We start from the raw sequence: 18,605 nt of genomic DNA on the forward strand, positions 1-18,605 counted from the left end.
TGCTCCCTTTGTTCCTCTGACAATATGTCATAGCACAGTATCCTGCAAACAGTGCACTTTCAATAAATCAGGATAAGGATTATATAAAACGAATCAAAACATGTAGCTTTTTAGTACAGTCGTTCTTAATGCAGGGATACATTCTGAGAAATGCATTGTTAGGCTATTTCGTCATTGTGTGACTATCATAGAGTGTACTTACACAAACCCAGATGATACAGCCTACTATACATCTAAGCTGTATGGTATAACCTATTGCTCTTAGGCTACAAACCTGTACAGTATATAACTATGCTGAATACTGTAGACAATTGTAACACAATGACATTTGTGTATCTATACATATATAAACATAGAAAAGGTATAGTAAAAATATGGTGATTATAATCTTAATGGGACCACCATCACATACGCAGTTTGTCATTGACTGAAACATTATTATGTGGTACATGACTATTTCTAAAAGTCTAACAAATGATTAATTGCAGCTTTACAATATGAAACATGATATCTAGCATGCAAAATTTAAGTAAACAAAAATAAGAATTTTATTTGGAAGAATTTATCTATTTTATGATCTTGGACCACATCTGCATAAAAACTTTACCAGATCATTCTGTATTGCTATATGCAAATAACTAGCAGAGCCTAGCAGGAGCTGATAATTTTGTTTTAGTCATTAAAGAACCAATCATAACTAAACCTGTCTTCTGAGGCAAAGATTGGTCTTAGCAAATAGAAAGTACCCCAGTTTATTATTAGACTGAGATTTCTCTCTTTGAAGTAGACATGAATTTAAGGTGGGAGGCTTTTTATTAAAACCCTGTTTTTAGTTAGGAAGTATATGTCTAAAGGTATGAAGTGGCTTTTTTTTAGCTGAAGAAAATCCTGGTAACAGTTGACACTTTGTGTTAGCACAATTTTTTTCTCTCAAATATCTCCAAATATTGTGTATTTGCTAAAAAGCCACTTGTTAAAATAGGCTGGTATAGAATAAAGCATCCTGATATTTGAACAATTCATTCATTTAGAAAATATTATCAAACAAGCCTCATTGTGTGCCAAGTTCTGTTCTAGGCACTGGGAATACAGCAATAAATAAAACACCTACCATCATGGAAATTACATTCTGCTTGGGGGAAACTGACAGTATAAAAACGGAAAATGAAATACACAGTATTGGTGTAAGTGCCATGGAGAAAAATAAATCAGAGAAGGAGAATAATGAGTACCAGGGAAAACAGCAGGGTGAAGAGCAAACTCTGATGCTACCACATGACCTCAAGTAAGATGCTTCAGCTCAGCCTCAGTTTCCTCATCCAAAAATCTCAGGTTAATTGAAATGATCCATGTTAAGGCAGACAGTGGAGGAGCTTCTCTTACCAGCTGGTAATAATCTTAACTAAATGACCTGATACAGAAAACTGAATCATGGTGCCCGGGATGCTCCAAGGCCTTCTTCTAGGACTGCCTTGAACAATTGCGCCCTCGTGTCGATGAGAGGACCGGCAAGGGACTAAAATCTTGCCCAGATGCCACTGGCCAAACCCTGTGCCTTGCAAGAAACTGCTTTTCCCCTAATGGTTCACACAGATGGGGGGCATCTTTCAGCCATTTGTTCTCCCCAGGGCATAGGGAAGGGAGACAGTTTTTTTCTAATCGGCATGAAGGCACTATGTGAACCTGCAACTGTCCCAGCCATTTGCTTCTCATTTTTAACTCAGTGCTCAAACTCAGCTTCAGTCTTGTGGATGGAAGGATAGTGATCAGAGCACAATAACCTTGCCCAAAGTCACTTGTTTCAGCAAATTGTACCAACCAACCACCCAACAAACAAACCTGTTCAAATAGTTGCTGAGGGTTCCAGAATGTATGCACAGCACACCCTTCATATTGGTGGTGAAATGAAATGGTTAAACAGTAACACTGTGACCAGTGCCCTTACGAATATTTTATGGTGTAATGCAAGAAAGGTCATGCAGTCCGTATTGCTGTTCTGTTTTGTGGTAGTTACTCTTCTCATCAAAAGGCATGTGGCATGTGGCAGGAAGTGGGGAGAATTCTCTGAGCCTCAGGACTATTTAAGTAAGAGGGAAAAGCCACTGGGAGCTAATAAACTCAGCCATTGGCAGAGTCATTTTGCACTGCAAACCTCATTACAGTGATTCCAGAGATAGTACTTAAAAATGAACTTTGGGTAATGTTGCAATTGAGAGTTTTCTGCACTCAAGAAATGCACCACAACAGCACAGACTGGGGTAAGACAAGAAGGAGCAGAGGAGCACCAGAAGAAGCCTAGGAAACTTAGAGCATTGCAGGAAAGAGAGAACTAGACTGCCAAACAGCCTGTCTTCTTAGTTGTGCTTGTCAAAAGGTTTTTACCTCAGAATCCCAGGGTATATCTTTGTTATAAACAACTAGTATATGTCTAAGTTAACAGCTTAGTAACCTGAGTACAGTTACTTAGCAGAAGTTTTAATCATTTTCCACTTTTTTGTTGTTGTTGTTGCCTTAAGGATTTCTGGACTGGGTGAATCTTATCTGCATTTAGCAATCACAACTCTGGGACTGAGGATGGCTAACATCAAGGAAGTAGCCTCCTTTACAGAATATCCCTTCTGTTTATTTCTGTCTAGCAGGATGCAATCTCTCTTTACTGAAACTATTCCTGTATGTATCGTCTAGTCTCATTTTTTTGACCCATGAGAACTGGCTCCTAATCTCTACTGCATGCCAACAGAATTATCAGGAAACCATCAAGAACTGTCCTTCAGTTTGTGACAGCAGGAGACTCTAAGTATAAAATAGCAGGTCATTCTGACTGTGACCAATCGGACGGACAACGATGCTGCTTTCTTTTTCACAGGAAATTGTGTAACTCTGGAATTTTAGAGGTGAGTAAGGTCACGTAAAGACTTTGCTAATGAGTACACTGACTTGCCCTAGCACAGTGTGTGCAGTGCTGATCCTATTCTCCCCTGTCAGTCAGGTCATGACTGTTTAGGAAATGATCTCTCAGGTAGGTCTTCAGTCATGCCATCATCCCCCTTTGGCTGCCCAGTAATGGGTCATGGCCCTACTCATCAGCTCCTGGGATGTAAAGTGGTTCCAGCCAAGGGAAGAGAGAAAGCCCAGACTCTAACATAGCGAAAGCCTTAACATACAATCGTACTATGGGAAAGAGGCTTTAAAAAAAAAGGTATAAGAATTTTGAATAATTCTTCATTCTTGTTCTCTCATTACCTTGACTGTTACAGAAATCAAAGCATGTGATTTATCAGAAATGAAATAGAACTACAATAATATAATTACATATTTTTAAAAAGATTAAAGAACATCTCTTTTTAAAGGCATAACTTAATTGACTACTTTGACTACATAGAACTTTAATGCATGACTTTTTTGAAACGTTCTCCTCTGATAACACCCCTGGCCCATTTCCTCTTGCTTTGACACCAGGTGAGAGTTACATGCATTGCATAGCTCTTAACACTCTGATTTGTGTCTGGGTCTTAATTTACAAAAGGTGACTGAGTGACAATTGTGAGAGGCCAATGCCATTGAGAGAACAGCGTACTGCTACTGATGGCCCCCAGAAGCAGGAGACACACCATGCCATAGAAGGCCATGTGGGAAAGCACCGAAGTCGCTCCAGGCCGGGCTTCCCAGTCTCTCTGCACTCTGAAAGGCGTTTGCCTGGGTTCTGGTTGTCACTTGGTAGATTCCAAACCTTCATTTTGTCAGTTTACTTACAGGTGACTGGGTTTAAAGGGGCTGATTGATTGTAAATAACTTGGAGAATAAATCAATATTCATTCATAAAGTTAAATAATTCATGTAAAATTAAAGGGTAATGGGCGTAATTTATATTATTGGTCTTTTTTCAATTTAGGGGCATTCCCTCTTTGTTTATAGATCTACTCAGAAAATCGTATTATGGAACATAGTTTTCTTTGTAAGTATAGAATTTGAGCAGAAGGGCAGATATTCTTTTTTTACAATTAATTTTTATTTTTATTTTAAGTTCCAGGTACATGTGCAGGATGTGCAGGTTTGTTACATAGATAAACATGTACCGTGGTGGTTTGTTGTACCTATCAACCCATCATCTAGGTATTAAGCCCAGCGTGCATTAGCTGTTTTTCCCATTGCTCTTCCTTCTCCCTACCCCACCTCTGCCCCAGCCCCAGGGTGTGTCATTCTCCTCCCTGTGCCCATGTATTCTCATTGTTCAGCTCCCACTCATAAGTGAGAACATGCAGTGTTTGGTTTTCTGTTCCTGCATTAGTTTGCTGAGGATAATGGTTTCCAGCTCCATGCATGTCCCTGCAAAGGACATGATCTTGTTTGCAAAAGGGTAGATACTCTTAAAGCGTATTTCTTTTCTTTTTTCTTTGACATTTCAAAACATTAACATAATTTCTGTCTAAATACTGGGTACTCATTAGAATAAGAGCACCTTCCAACATCTGTGCAGGTGACACATTCCAGGGACATATTCTTAGTCTTTGACTCTCTCCTGTTAAGAATTCATACAGATCACTATTCTTCCATTCAATTCTATTTACTAAATCATACTTCACCCAACTGTTAAGTCAAATTTGGAACTGTGTTCTTAAATGAATAAATGAATTAGTTAATTAAGCATTATTCTTGGTGAAATTTGGGCAATATCTTTTGCAATTTCTTAAAGAATGTTCTAGTTTTATCAGGAGCTTTAAAAGTCTCAGACTTGGATGTTTCTATGGAGGGAACTAGTTGCACACATATTTTGTAAGTTCTTAATAGTTTTAATATCAAATAATGAGGTATTATTGCTAATTTTGTCTGATGTTATAGCAGCATTATTACTATATTACTTTTATTTATTTATTTATTTTTGAGATGGAGTCTTGCTCTATCACCAGGCTAGAGTGCAGTGGTGCGATCTCAGCTCACTGCAGCCTCTACCTCCTGGGTTCAAGTGATTCTCCTGACTCAGCCTCCTGAGTAGCTGGGACTACAGGTGTGTGCCACCACGCCCAGCTAATTTTTGCATTTTTAGTAGAGACGGGGTTTCACAATGGTGGCCAGGCTAGTCTCGATCTCTTGACCTTGTGATCTGCCTGCCTCAGCCTCCCAAAGTGTTGGGGTTACAGGTGTGAGCCACTGCACCCAGCCACTATATTACCTTTTCAAGTTCTTTTATGCTGGAGATACATATTGGAATATTTTGGAGTGAAGTGATATAATGTCAGGAATTTGCTTAATGACACTCCAAGTTTTTATGTACCACCTACACAGCTAAGAAGTTAGAAAGTAAAAAGCTGAACCCTTTTGTATAACCAATCTCTGATTTCAAATATTCTTACTTATTGTCTAAAGCAAAGGCTGTTAGCCAACCCACAAGACATTTCTAACCCAGTCTCCCTTGTTCCTTTCATGATAGAAGCTACGAAAGTTCTTTTTCAGTCTCCCTTGCAGTTAGGAGTAGCTAGATAATAATGCTTTTGACCAATAAGACAAATGTAGAAATTGGCTGGTGTCTCCTTAGATGTGATTGATGCTCCCCCTTTCTTCATCTTCTCTGCTTTCAATGTGAATGTAATATCTGGAGCTGCAGCAACCAGTTTGCAACCATGAGGCAACAATAATGAGGGAAAGGCCAAGGAAATTAAAGACATTGGCCCTCATATCATCACATTGCTAAACCAGCTGGGTGTGGTGGCTCATGCCTGTAACCTCAGCACTTTGGGAGGCTGAGGCAGGTGGATCACTTGAGACCAGGAGTTTGAGACCAGCCTGGCCAACATGATGAAACCCTGTCTCTACTAAAAATACAAAAATTAGCCAGGTGTGATGGTGCACGCCTGTAGTCCCAGCTACTGGGGAGGCTTAGGCAGGAGAACTGCTTGAACCTGGGAGGTGGAGATTACAGTGAGGCAAGATTGTGCCAGTGCACTCCAGCCTGGGCAACAGAGCGAGACTCTGTCTTAAAAAATATATAGCTAAACCAATCTTAGCAGCCACCTATCTCCAAACTTTTTTTTGTTATATAGGACAAATAGCACTGATAATTCTCTCTTAGCTAGGTTTTCTGTTGCTTATATAGAACAACACATCCTAACTTGTTAGTTTTGCCAGGTACCAGCTCAGAGATGAGTCCCCTCCACTTTTTTTTTTTGTTTTTTTGGTTCTGGAAAACTGAAATTTATGTATTCTGTAATCTTTCATTTTCCAATCCTAAGGTACAATTAAATATATAGATTTACATTTTAAGATTGATTTAAATGCTTACCCATGCTATGATAATTTCATTTTTTGAAGGTTTGCAAATATTGCAGTCTGGGGCAAAGTCTTGGACTGCATACATTTGGTGCTTTTTACAACTGAGCAAGACTTCGCTCTTGCTCTCTCCGTCTCTCCTACCTACCCCCATTGCATTTGTTAAAAGCTTTATTACATTACTTACAGGCACAATGCAGACACCACTTCAGGGTCAATTTACGAAAATAAGAAGCAGCTCTCACACAAAACTTACTAAGAAAACTTTTATTTCAAACTAGTTTTCCCTAGTACATTGTCATGAAAGTCTTTAGCTGGATCCTCCCAGGCTCCTTGGTCCCTGGAGTTTTCCTTGTTTGGCAGCTTTACCTTGGCTTGTAAGCTTGTCAATATTCATATTATATCAAATATTTATGCTGTAGAAAAGAAAGTTTCAAAAGTCGACAATATTGTATAATAGCATGAAGTTCTAAGTTAGAATATTAAACTAAAATGATTACATACATTTAAGGAATAAATACAAAATTTATATTAGCCTTAGAAACATCCTTAAAATGATTACCATCATTTTTGCCACAAAAAGTTTACTTATTACGTTAATAGCAATATCAATGTCACCCTTCTGTGGGAAAAGATGACCTGTAGACCCAATCAAGTTTGACTTTATTTTCTTTGAAAAGCAAAATCTAGTTTCCCAAAGAATGAATATTAGCAATGGGGAATTTATTTCATGGACAGCACACCAAAGTCTCTTTTGCTAAGAATGTGTGTGAATACTGATAGGAATAAGAGTAATGATTATTAGAATTGTATCAATAATGATATTATTGATATTAATAGGATGCTATAGGTGAAAATTATATTGGTGGCTAATCAGTTTTTGGTTTTGTCAACAAATGTAGTATTGATATTGAGAGAAGATTCTGAGAAACTGTTCATGCAGACTCTCCTTTCTCTGCTTCACAGGCTCTGTTCCATCAGCCCTGCAAGGAGCCCCACAGAGAAAATATTGACATAACTCAAGAGCTGCATAGTATATTTTAAATAGTGGATGATATATATGTTTAATAGTTTTCCTAATTTTGAAAGTAATTTAAACTTTACAAAAACCTTGGAAGAAACAGGTTATTAGTGAGGTGTATTATTTTCTTCATAAATATTTTCTTAATAAACGTCATTAATAATTTCACTGCCTAGAGAGAACCATCAGTTATAGTTCAGTAAATTTCTATTCAGTCTTCATATATATTTCAGATGCTATTTTGTAGACTGCTTTTTTTGCCACTTAATATAGTAGTATAAGCATTTATTCATTAAAAATTTTAAGACATGATTTTTAAAGTTGGATATTTTAGATGACAAATTGCAGTTTTTACACACATTTACAGTATATCATTTGTTTGTTTTCAGTTTTCCATTAGCATAAAATAATGTGGTAACACATATTTGTCTGCATTGTTGATAACTTTCTGAGATGAAATGCCAGGTGGAAACACTGAGTCAGACTATCGGGATCATAATTCAGATTCCTGCAAGATCTGCAGAACCAATTTACACACCCACCAAAGTATATGCAATGCACCCTATCACACCACACTGTTGTCGATGCTATCATTAAAAAGAGATAAATATTTGCCAAAATATACTCAAAAAGGTATCTTATTGTTGCTTAAATGTGATTTTGAAGTGATTTGATTATTGGCAAGTTTGGGTATTTTTATTTGTTTTTGATCTATGAATTGTCTGTTTACACCTTATATGTATGTCTTATGTGAATGTGGAAATTACATTTAACTCTAGAGTATCTTTTATCAGATTATGAAAAGTTATCTAAGTTTTGCAAAGAAAATAAAACTAGAGTATCTTGGTCATCTCAAAATAGTAATCTTTGAATGAATGAATGAATGGCACATCACATTATGTAATGTACAATGCATTAAATATCCTTATATAAATACTGCATTTGTTTAAATATCACTTCTAATTAATTTGGCCAATGGATCTTACCTTTTCTTTCAAGTACCGTGTAAGTGCTTTCCATTCCAGCACTAATGTGCTCACTGACATGGCAATGAAATAACCAGGTTCCAACATCTCTGGGATACATTTTTACAGTTCGATAGACCCCAGGAGGAAGGTCGATAACATCAGATCTATACACTCCCCAATTCTTAACAAAGAGATAAAACACCATTACATGGCTTATAAAAGGTATCAGTCATTTACACATCTTACCACTTGCTATAATTCCCAAATTCTAATATACCTAATTAGGTGGCAATTAGAAAGCATTAGGTGCTGGACTGGGCATGATGGCTTGTGCCTGTGATCCCAGTTACTTGGGAGGCTAGGGAAGGAGGATGACTTGAGCTCAAGAGTTCAAGACTAGCCTGAGCAACATAGCAAGCTCCTCATCTCTAAAAAAATTTATTCAAAAAATTCGCCAGATGATGGTGTGTGCCGGTAGTCCCAGCTACTTGGGAGGCTGAGGTGGAAAGATCGCTTGAGCCCAGTTCAAGGCTGCAGTGAACTCTGATCATGCCACTGTACTGCAGTATTCCAGCCTGGGTGACAGAGCAAGATCCCATCTGAAAAGGGAAGGGGAGGGAAAGGGAAGGGGAAAGGAAGGGAAGGGGAGGAGGAAAGGAAGGGAAGGGAAGGGGGAAATGAAAGGAAAGAAAAGGAAAGGATAGGATAGGATTAAGCCATTAAAGCTATTTTGTTCTCTTCTCTGAATACAGTTGAGGGTTTGGAGGAGAAGTAAGCCCCAGAACATTCCAGTGTTAGATAGAATGCAAAGAAAATATTTCACTCTACAGTACCTGTAGTTAATATTGGTGTTAGAAACTTGCCAGTGTCTCACACCACTGAGCGCTCTAGATTTCAGAGAACTTCTAGTCTCAAATCCCAAAGGTTCTAACTGACATATTTTTAACTCGGGATGTTGTTGATGTGAAGGATTGTCGTTTCTTGAGATGCAGCTAATCAGGAAAACTCAATTGTTACCAGAAAGAGAAAGGGAGAGGAAGGAGAAGGGAGGAGGAGCTCCCTTGGCATCTGCAACCAAGTCTGCCTCCTGGAGATTGGGGCTGAGGGCTGAAGGTACTTTTTAGCTAATTTCTCTCCTAAGCAGAGAACCCAATATTTAGGAAACTACCTCTGTAGGCTGCTTAGAGTTTTAGCGATGAAGTCCTAAGGGCTAGTCTAGGTGGATTGGAAGAGACTAAGAGGAAGGTGAATTGCTCTACAAAATAAAATGAGAGGTATTTGGAGGATGGTGGTGGTCGGGGCGAGGGGTGGTTTGGGAAACTGCAGCTCAAGAGTTCTAAATAATTTGAAGAGAAATGAGATGTCAGAGAGTCTAGAGAGTAAAAATGTGGAGAAACAAGTCCTGAGGGTGAGAGTAAAAGGCAGATGCTAGAGGCTTTCAGTGATGCATGGTAAAAGGGTAATTGGGGGTGGGGTATCTAATGTCAAATGGTTAAGTGCTTTCATTATGTAGTACTGAAAAAAAAAACTTCATTTAACCCTACTCTTTCACTTAAAGTCTATGACTCACAATGGCCTTGATTTTGTGGTTGCTTAAGAGTATCAAAGGAAATGGCTTGTGCTCCACTTTTGGAATTTCACACAGATATGAAAAAATACCAACCATAGGAGTTGATGAGCAAGGGAGATGAGCAGAAGCAGGAAGTTAGAGTTGGGGTGAATAGAAGAAGACATTCAAGCTCTCAAGACTCCCTGCAGATATCGGAAGGCAGACAGGAGGAAGACTGAACTGTCTCTTACTGGATGCAGAATTGGAGCTCAAGCCATTGTTGTTTAGGAACATTAATTTTGCAACTAAAGTGAAAATAATACAGATGACATACTGTACATTTTTTCGAAATCAAAAAATGTAGAGAACAGCAAGAAAAAAGTTTAATTACAAATTGACAATGTCCAAAGTACCAGTAAATGTGGAAAATATACCTAGAGCCCTGGCACCCAGGAATCTGTAGCTTTAGGGAACAAGCCAGGACTGGTTGGCTTGTCCCAGGACTAGGTTAGTAACCACAGAGGGCTGCTTCGCTGCCCCCAGGAGTTTCAGGGAGTAAAGCCCAGTGTCTGCATAGATGCTGGAGTGATAACATTCTGTCTCAAGGTGGGAGACTAGACATATCCTGCAGTGGGTTTAGAATGAGTGGTTAAAGTTGAGAGCTGGTGATACTAGGCTCTATGGTATAAATAGGGTTATACTTAAGGGAGGTGGTTTTGTGAAGCGCTAGAGTTCAGACTCTAAAGTTAGAGCCAGGGATTAAATCCAGCTTCTATCAGTTTCTGCCTGTAGGAAAGTTCCTTATTTTGTTAGTGCTTCATATCTTTCCCCTGCAATTGTCCCTGAAAAAAATTCTGATTTCCTTTCAGCTACGTGCAGCACTTAGCATGGTTTTGGGCATGTTAGAGGCATCTGCTGGACTGAACTATTATATTTGACAACATCAAATAAATTGTAAAACACAATGACCAGATTTTAACAGTTATGAACTGAATAATCCTAATATGTAGGCTTTTACTTTAAAAAAATGAGGAGTATAGATTAAAGTGTAGTGGGGCCATGGGTGGTTAGATTTGGTTAATAGGGGTTTGTTTCATTATTCTGTTTTTTTATATAACATTCTCCATAATGAAGAGTTTTTATGCTAAAAAATAAATTTAAGAGGAACAAATTTGTTCATTAAATGGTGAGAAAGAAAGCAGCACACCAATAAGGCTTTGTGCAAACCAAGTCATGCATGCTTATCTAATTTATTTCTATAATAGACACTGCATTAAAGAAGTTATTAATATAATATATCTGGAATTCAGGAAAGCTTTATCTGAAACTTTTATCCATGTGGAAAAGGTAAATTGTACTAAAAGGTAATTGATCCTAAAATATACATTAATGTTTATATAAGGAATTAGGAAAAAGAAATAAAAAGCTCTTTAAGTAAATGTTAATAAATGATACAAACTTGGAAACTAAAAGCGGAAAGATATAATTTAAAATACTTATCATCAAGAAATGATGAGTAAAAAGTGGTCATGATAACAATGGTAAATAAGTATGGGGGAGGGGCCAAGATAACTGATTAGAAGCAGCTGTGGAATGAAAGAAGTAAGTGAATTCAGCAACTTCAACTGAAATATCCAGGTTCTTGCATTGGGACTGACTAGGCAAACCACTCAGACCCACGGAGAATGAAGAAAAGCAGGATGGGGCAACAGCTCACGTGGGAGTGGCATAGAGCCAAAGGAACTCCCAACCCCAGCTAAAGAAAGTGGTGAGTGATTATGTGACCCCACCCGGGAAACCATACTTCTCCCATGAATCTTTGCAACCTGAGGATTAGGAGATCCCTTCATGAGCCCATGCCACCAGGGCCTTGGGTCCCATACATAGAGGTGTATGGACTCTCAGCAGAGCAGCTATTAAGTCACACACAGAGACCCAGGAGTTTCACATACTGCGGCCCCAGGAATCCTGGCAAGTCAGGAGATCCATCCATACTTTCCCCAAGAAAGGGGACTGAATCCAGGGAGCCAAGCAACATTGTTCTGCAAGCCCCACTTCCGTGGCACCTCACAAGTTAAGACCCACTGGCTTAGAATTCCAAGCCAATGGCAACAGGCTGGAAACTGCCTGGGACAGGACCAAATTCCTGGGGGGAGGGATAGTCACCATTTCTGTGATGCAGTCAACTCAGCTGTTTCAGCCTGCCAGCTTTGGAAAGCCCAGGCAGTCTGGATGAGGAGGGGTCCCCTATGACATAAAACAGTTGCCGTGCCAGATCATGCATGGCCAGACTGCTTCTTTAAGTGGAACCCTGATCCATTCTTGCTTACTGGGCAGGGCCTCCCTGAAGGCTTTCAGCAACTCTAGTCAGGGTTATACAGACAAAACTGATCTCTCCCAGAGACAGAGCTCCCAGGGAAAGGGGAGGCTACCGTCTCTGCAGTTCAGTTGACTCTGCCATTCCACCTTGCCAGCTTGGAAGAGTTCAGGTGGTCCGGACAAGGAAGGGTCCCCTCCAATGCGGCACTGTCCTACCAAAAAGCAGCCAGATTGCTGCTTTAAGCAGGTTCCCAATCCTGTTCCTTCTAGCTGGGCAAGACCTCCCAACAGGGGTCTCCAGACACCTCCTACAGGAAAATCAGGCCAGCAACAGATTAGTACCCCTCTGGGATGGAGCTTCCAGAGGAAGTATCAGGCTGTCATCTTCGCTGTTTTGCAACCTTCACTGTTGATCTCTTCAGGTACAGGAAAAACCAAGGCAACTAGGGTCTGAAGCAGACCCCCAGCAAACCACAGCAGTCCTATGGAAAAGTGGCCTGACTGTTAAAAATAAACAGAAAACAACAGCAAGAGACCCCATAAAACCCCATTCAAAGGTCAGCAACCTCAAAGATCAAAGGTAAATAAACCCACAAAGATGAGGAAAAAAAATCAATGTGAAAATTCTGAATACTCAAAAAGCCAGAATGCCTCTTCTCCTCCAATTGAGCACAATACCTCTCCAGAAAGGGCACAGAACTGGGCTGAGGCTGAGATGCCTGAATTGACAGTGTAGGCTTCAGAAGGTGGATAATAACAAACTTCACTGAGCTTAAGGAGCATGTTGTAACCCAATGCAAAGAAGCTAAGAACATGATTTAAAAAATACAGGAGCTGAAAATCAGAATAGCCAGTTTAGAGAGGAACATAAGCAATTTGATGGAGCTGAAAAACAACATGAGAACTTCACAATGCAATCACAAGTACCAATAGTGAATAGACCAAGTGGAGGAAAGAATCTCAGAGCTTGAAGACTATCTTTCTGAAATAAGACAAGCAGACAAGAAGAGGGACTAAAGAATAAAGTGGAATGAACAAAATCTTCGAGAAATATGGGATTATGTAAAAAGAATGAACCTATGACTGATTGGGGTACCTGAAAAAGATGGGAAAATTGGAACCAAGTTGGAAAACATACTTCAGGATATCATCCAGAAGAACTTCCCTAATCTAGAAAGACAGGCCAACATTCAAATTCTGGAAATGCAGAGAACCCCAGTAAGATACTCCATGAGAAGATCAACACCAAGACACATAATCATCAGATTCTCCAATATTGAAATGAAAGAAAAAATGTTAAGGGCAGCTAGAGAGAAAGGCCAGATTACCTACAAAGGTAAACTCATCAGACTAACAGTGGACTTCTCAGTGGAAACCCTACAAGCCAGAAGAGATTGGGGACCAATATTCAACATTTAAAGAAAAAAATTTCCAACCCAGAATTTCATATCTGGCCAAACTAAGCTTCTTCACAAGTGAAGGAAAAATAAGATTCTTTTCAGACAAGCAAGTGCAGAAGGAATTTGTCACCACCACCCTAACTTGCAAGAGCTCCTGAAGGAAGCACTAAATATGGAAAGACAAAAGCATTACCAGCCACTACAAAAACACAGTGAAGTACAGAGACAAGTGACACTATGAAGCAACCACATAAACAAGTCGGCAAAATAACCAGCTAGCATCATGATGACAGAATCAAATTCACACATAATAATACTAACCTTAAATGTAAATGGGCTAAATGCCCCAATTAAAGGACACAGAATAGCATACTGTCTTCAAGACCCATCTCACATGCAGTGACACCCATAGGCTAGAGATAAAGAGATGGAGGAAAATTTACCAAGCAAATGGAAAACAGAAAAAAGCAATCCTACTTTCTGACAAAACAGACTTTAAACCAACAAAGATCGAAAAAGGCAAAGAAGGGCATTATATAATGGTAAATGGTTTAATTCAATAAGAAGCACTAACTATTCTAAATATATATGCACCCAATACAGAGCACTCAGATTCATCATGCAAGTTCTCGGAGACCTACAAAGAGACTTAGACTTCCACACAACAATAGTGGGAGACTTTAACACCCCCTGACAATATTAGACCATCAAGACAGAAACTTAACAAAGATATTCAGGACCTAAACTCAGTTCTGGATCAAGCGGACCTGCTAGATATCTGCAGAACTCTCCCCCCAAAAACAAAAGAATATACGTTCTTCTCATCACCACATGTTACTTACTCTGAAATTGATCACATAATTGAAAGCAAAATACTCCTAAGCAAATGCAAAATAATTAAAACCACAACAGTCTCTCAGACCACAGCACAAAGAAAGTAATTTTAAGAAATTCACTCAAAATCACACAACTACATGGAAATTATTCAATTTCCATGAACAATTTGAACAATCCTGAGTGACTCCTAGGTAAATAGTGAAATTAAGGCAGAAATCAGGAAATTATTTGAAACTAATGAGAACAAACAGACAATGTACCAGAATATCTGGGATACAGAGACAGGTCTCAGTCAATTTAGAAGTTTATTTTTCCAAGCTTAAGGACATGCCCATGACACAGCCTCAAGAAGTCCTGAAAACTTGTTCCTAAGGTGGTTGGGCTACAGCTTGGTTTTATATGTTTTAGGGAGAAATAGGACATCAATCAGTATATGTAACATGTACATTGGTTCGTTCTGGAAAGGTGGGACAACTGGAGGAGGTGAGGCTTCCAGGTCATAGGTAGATTCAAAGATTTCTGGATTGACAGTTGATTGAAAGAGTTTATCTAAAGACCTAGAATCAATAGAAGGGAATTTCTGGGTTAAGATAAGGGGTTGTGGAGGCCAAGGTTTGTATAATGCAGATGAAGCCTCCAGGTAGCAGGCTTCAGAGAGAATAGATTATAAATGTTTCTTATCAGATTTTAAAAGTGCCAGACCCTTAGTTCATTCTCTCCTGGATCAGGAAAAAGACCTGGAAAGGGATGAGGATTCTCTACAGAATGTAGATTTTCCCCATAAGAGATAGTTTCACAGGGCCATTTCAAAAATGTCAAAGAAATATATTTTGGGGTAAAATACTTTGATTTCCTTTAGAGCCTGCTATCCATCATGTTGGTATCTTATTACTACAAAGAGTCTGTTCCATCAGTCTTAAGGTCTCCATTTTAATGTTAATGCTGGTCAGCTGTGCCTGAATTCCAAAGGGAGGAGAGTGTACTGAGGCATATGCAACCGTCACTTCCCATCATGGCCTGAATTAGTTTTTCAGGTTAGCTTAGGAATGTGCTTGGTCTAGAGGGGGCTTAGAATTTTATTCAATTTTTCAAGTGTTTGCGGGGGCACTTAGAATTTTGCTTTTGGTTTATCATGAGGATTGATCACAAGAAAGACCAAGGCAGGATTAGAGGATTGGGAATGTCAGCCCTACCCCTTAGCCTCTGGGGAGGGAAGAGAGGTCAAAGGTTCATGCCTATGTAAAGAAGCCTCCATAAAAATCCAAATGGACAGGATTGAGAGAGACTCCAGATAGCCAAACACATGGTTCCTGGAGAGTAGCTCACTTGGAGGAAGCATGCAAGCTCCATGTGCTCCTTCTCCCATACCTTACTCTAGCATCTCTTCATCTGATATTCATTAATACAATTTATAGTATCTTTTTTGATAAACCAGTAAATGTAAGCAAGTGTTTCTCTGCATTCTGTAAGTCACTCTAGGGAATTAATTGAATTCGAGGAGGGGGTCATAGGAATCCCAATGTATAGCCTGCTGCTCAGAAGCATATGAAAACAATCTGGAGTTTGTGGTTGGCATTGGAAGTGGAGGGCAGCCTTGTAGAACTGAGCTCTCAACCTGTGGGATCTGACATGTATCCAGTATCAAAATTGAATTTGAGGACATCTAGCTGGTGTCCAATGCAGAACTGATTGGTTGCTGGTGGAGGAAAATCTCCACACACTTACTTGTGACCAGAGTCAAAAAGTCTGTGTAACTGGTTGTGAGTGAGAATCACTTTGATATGGTTTTTATTCCTATATTCTCAGAATCACCTTAATCAAGTTATCAAACTTAGCCTCAGCAATATGAGGACCTATAGCCATCATGTATCACTTGATGTGATGTGTGGGGAGCATACAAAATCACCCGTGTAGTGTTCTTGCTAAATTTGTTAAACGTGTATCCAATCATAAGGAAACTATCAGACCAATGCAGAATATGGAACATTCTACAAAACAACTGGCCTGGACCCTTCAAAAATGAAATGTTATGAAATTGGGGGTGTGATAATTTTATTGCAGTTGGGGTGAAGACTGTCCTAATTCTTAGGGATGATTCAGTATTTAGGGGTAAAGAGTCATAAGGCTTACAATTTACTTTGAATTGAGTTCAGAAAAAAACAGAAGAGAAAGCTAATGTGGCAAAATGCATATGAGCATTCAGAGTGTTTTTCTTTATGTTACTGAGGGCATGAAAAAGAATTTTTTTAAGTTGGGATAGAAAGTGTGAAACTAGAAATGACTATAAAAGTCTTATTTACCTATTAACTAACAATAGATCAGAGTGAGAAATCCACTTCATTCTTTGGTTTATTATAATTATTTACATGTGCCTGATATATTATAGATGATGTGGATTAAATTTCTGACTTAGTCATTTTCTTTCTAGCCTTGTTATCTTGCCATGCTACCCCATAACTGGTTTACAAGCCATCACAGTAATTAGATGGACCCACTGAAGGCTCTTACCTTGTATTCAAAGCTGTGGCCATGAAAGTGAACTGTGTGCAGGTCAATGTCATCCCCCATGCCAATCAGATACCAATTCACTACATCCCCAACATGAAACGTCAGACCTTGGTTATTTCCAAATAGTCTTCCATTAATTGCTGCGGGGGGCAGGGAAAGGCACAGTTTATTATATTCAACAAAAATTTAAAATAATGTAGGCTTTTAAAAAATAACCGCTTTAAAAAAGTATAATCTTCCTTATAGAAAATAGCCTGGGTGTTTTCAGAAGCAGTGGGGACATCATTTTATTTTATTTTATTTTTTAGAGACAGGGTTTCACCATATTGGCCAGACTGATCTTGAACTCGTGACCTCATGTGATCCACCTGCCTCGGCCTCCCAAAGTGCTGGGATAACAGGCGTGAACCACCACCTGCAGCCAGCAGTGGGTATGCCAGCCTAAGGAAGTTGTTAAATGTGACCAAGCCATCCATTTATGGATATGTCTAATTCTAAGGAGTTTTTCTTGCCCAAAGAAATGAGGCACTGACTTTGTGTTAATACAATTGGGTTGAACTTGACTATTTCACAACTAAAGATACTTATATTGGTGAACTGTGTATTTAAAATTATCACAAGAGACTTAGAACATTAGGAATGACCAGGCATGGTGGCTCACGCTTACAATCTTAGCACTTCGGAAGACTGAGGTGGGAGGATCACTTGAGTTCAGGAGTCGAAGACCAGAGTGGGCAACATAGTGAGACCTTGTCTCCATAAGATAAAAAGAAGAATATTAGAAGCATCCATTCTTATTTAGCTGCCCTAAGTCAGAGCTTTGTGATCTGCCACTTGTATTTCTGGAATGGCCATTTACGAGGTCCAGGCACACTTTTATCCTCTACAGGTATGGTCTCCAAGGGGTAATATGAAGATTTAAAATATATCTATGTACACACACACACATATCCTCTTATTACTTTGCTATTTTGTGTGCATCTTTAAAATGTATAAAATGCATTGGTACAGTGGTGCAAGTATATAATCTATAATTATCTATCTACGGAGGCTGGGCGCTAATGCTTTCAGCTGATGGAGGGATGTAATGGAAGAAACTAGAAGACACTGCTCTACACTAGTGCTTCTTACACTTAAATGTGAATATGGATTGGGAATTTTGTTAAAATTCAGATTCTGACTTAGGTTTGTGAAACCTGAAATTCTGCGTTTTTAACAAGTTCCCAAGTGATGCTGATGCATCCTGGGGCCACACTTGGAGTACAAGTGCCTGGATGAGTGCCAGAGTTATTTCTAAAACACGCATCTATCCCCACCACGCCCTAGCTAGTGTTCTTGGTGTTTTAGCACAGTGGCTCTCTACAGGAGGCGATTTTCTCTACAGGAGGTGATTTTGTCCCCCGGGAGACATTTGGCAATGCCTAGAGGTATTTTTGATTGTCATAACTTGTGGGGACATGCTACTGGCATCTAGTAGGTGGAGGATATAGATGCTGATAAACATGTACAATGCACTGGATAGCTCCCTACAACAAAGAGTTATCTAACCTAAAAGGTCAGAAAGTTAAGAAATCCTGGTTAGATCAAGCCTAAATTCTTAACAAGGTGTTTGAGGTCTTCCACAATTCTGTTGGCTCTTTCTTCCCAAGTGCTATGTGATTTAGATCACATTCTTCCATCTACCTGGAATGCCATTTCCCTCCTTTTCTAACTGGACAGACTTCTATACAACCTTAAAA

The 18,605-nt window shown here is 39.2% G+C and overlaps 1 protein-coding gene across 4 annotated transcripts in view; it reads right to left on the reverse strand.

Moving 5' to 3' along the window:
* Positions 1-6,522: 6,522 nt before the first annotated feature.
* Positions 6,523-18,605, reverse strand: part of LOC105706531 (ceruloplasmin-like) — a 60,845-nt gene continuing 48,762 nt past the window's right edge. For all 4 annotated transcript variants that reach the window (XM_064378789.1, XM_021669551.2, XM_021669552.2 and 1 more), the window contains 3 exons: positions 16,867-17,006; positions 8,272-8,434; positions 6,523-6,680 (listed from right to left, as the gene is read on the reverse strand). In XM_064378789.1, the coding sequence (XP_064234859.1) occupies positions 6,676-6,680; positions 8,272-8,434; positions 16,867-17,006 (308 nt within the window). In that variant the 3' untranslated portion in view covers positions 6,523-6,675. The remainder of the gene's footprint in view (positions 6,681-8,271; positions 8,435-16,866; positions 17,007-18,605) is intronic.

Source organism: Aotus nancymaae, unplaced genomic scaffold (assembly GCF_030222135.1).
Source record: "Aotus nancymaae isolate 86718 unplaced genomic scaffold, 86718_ANA_hifiasm-v0.15.2.pri h1tg000019l, whole genome shotgun sequence".
In the NCBI taxonomy this organism is placed as follows: Eukaryota; Metazoa; Chordata; class Mammalia; order Primates; family Aotidae; genus Aotus; species Aotus nancymaae.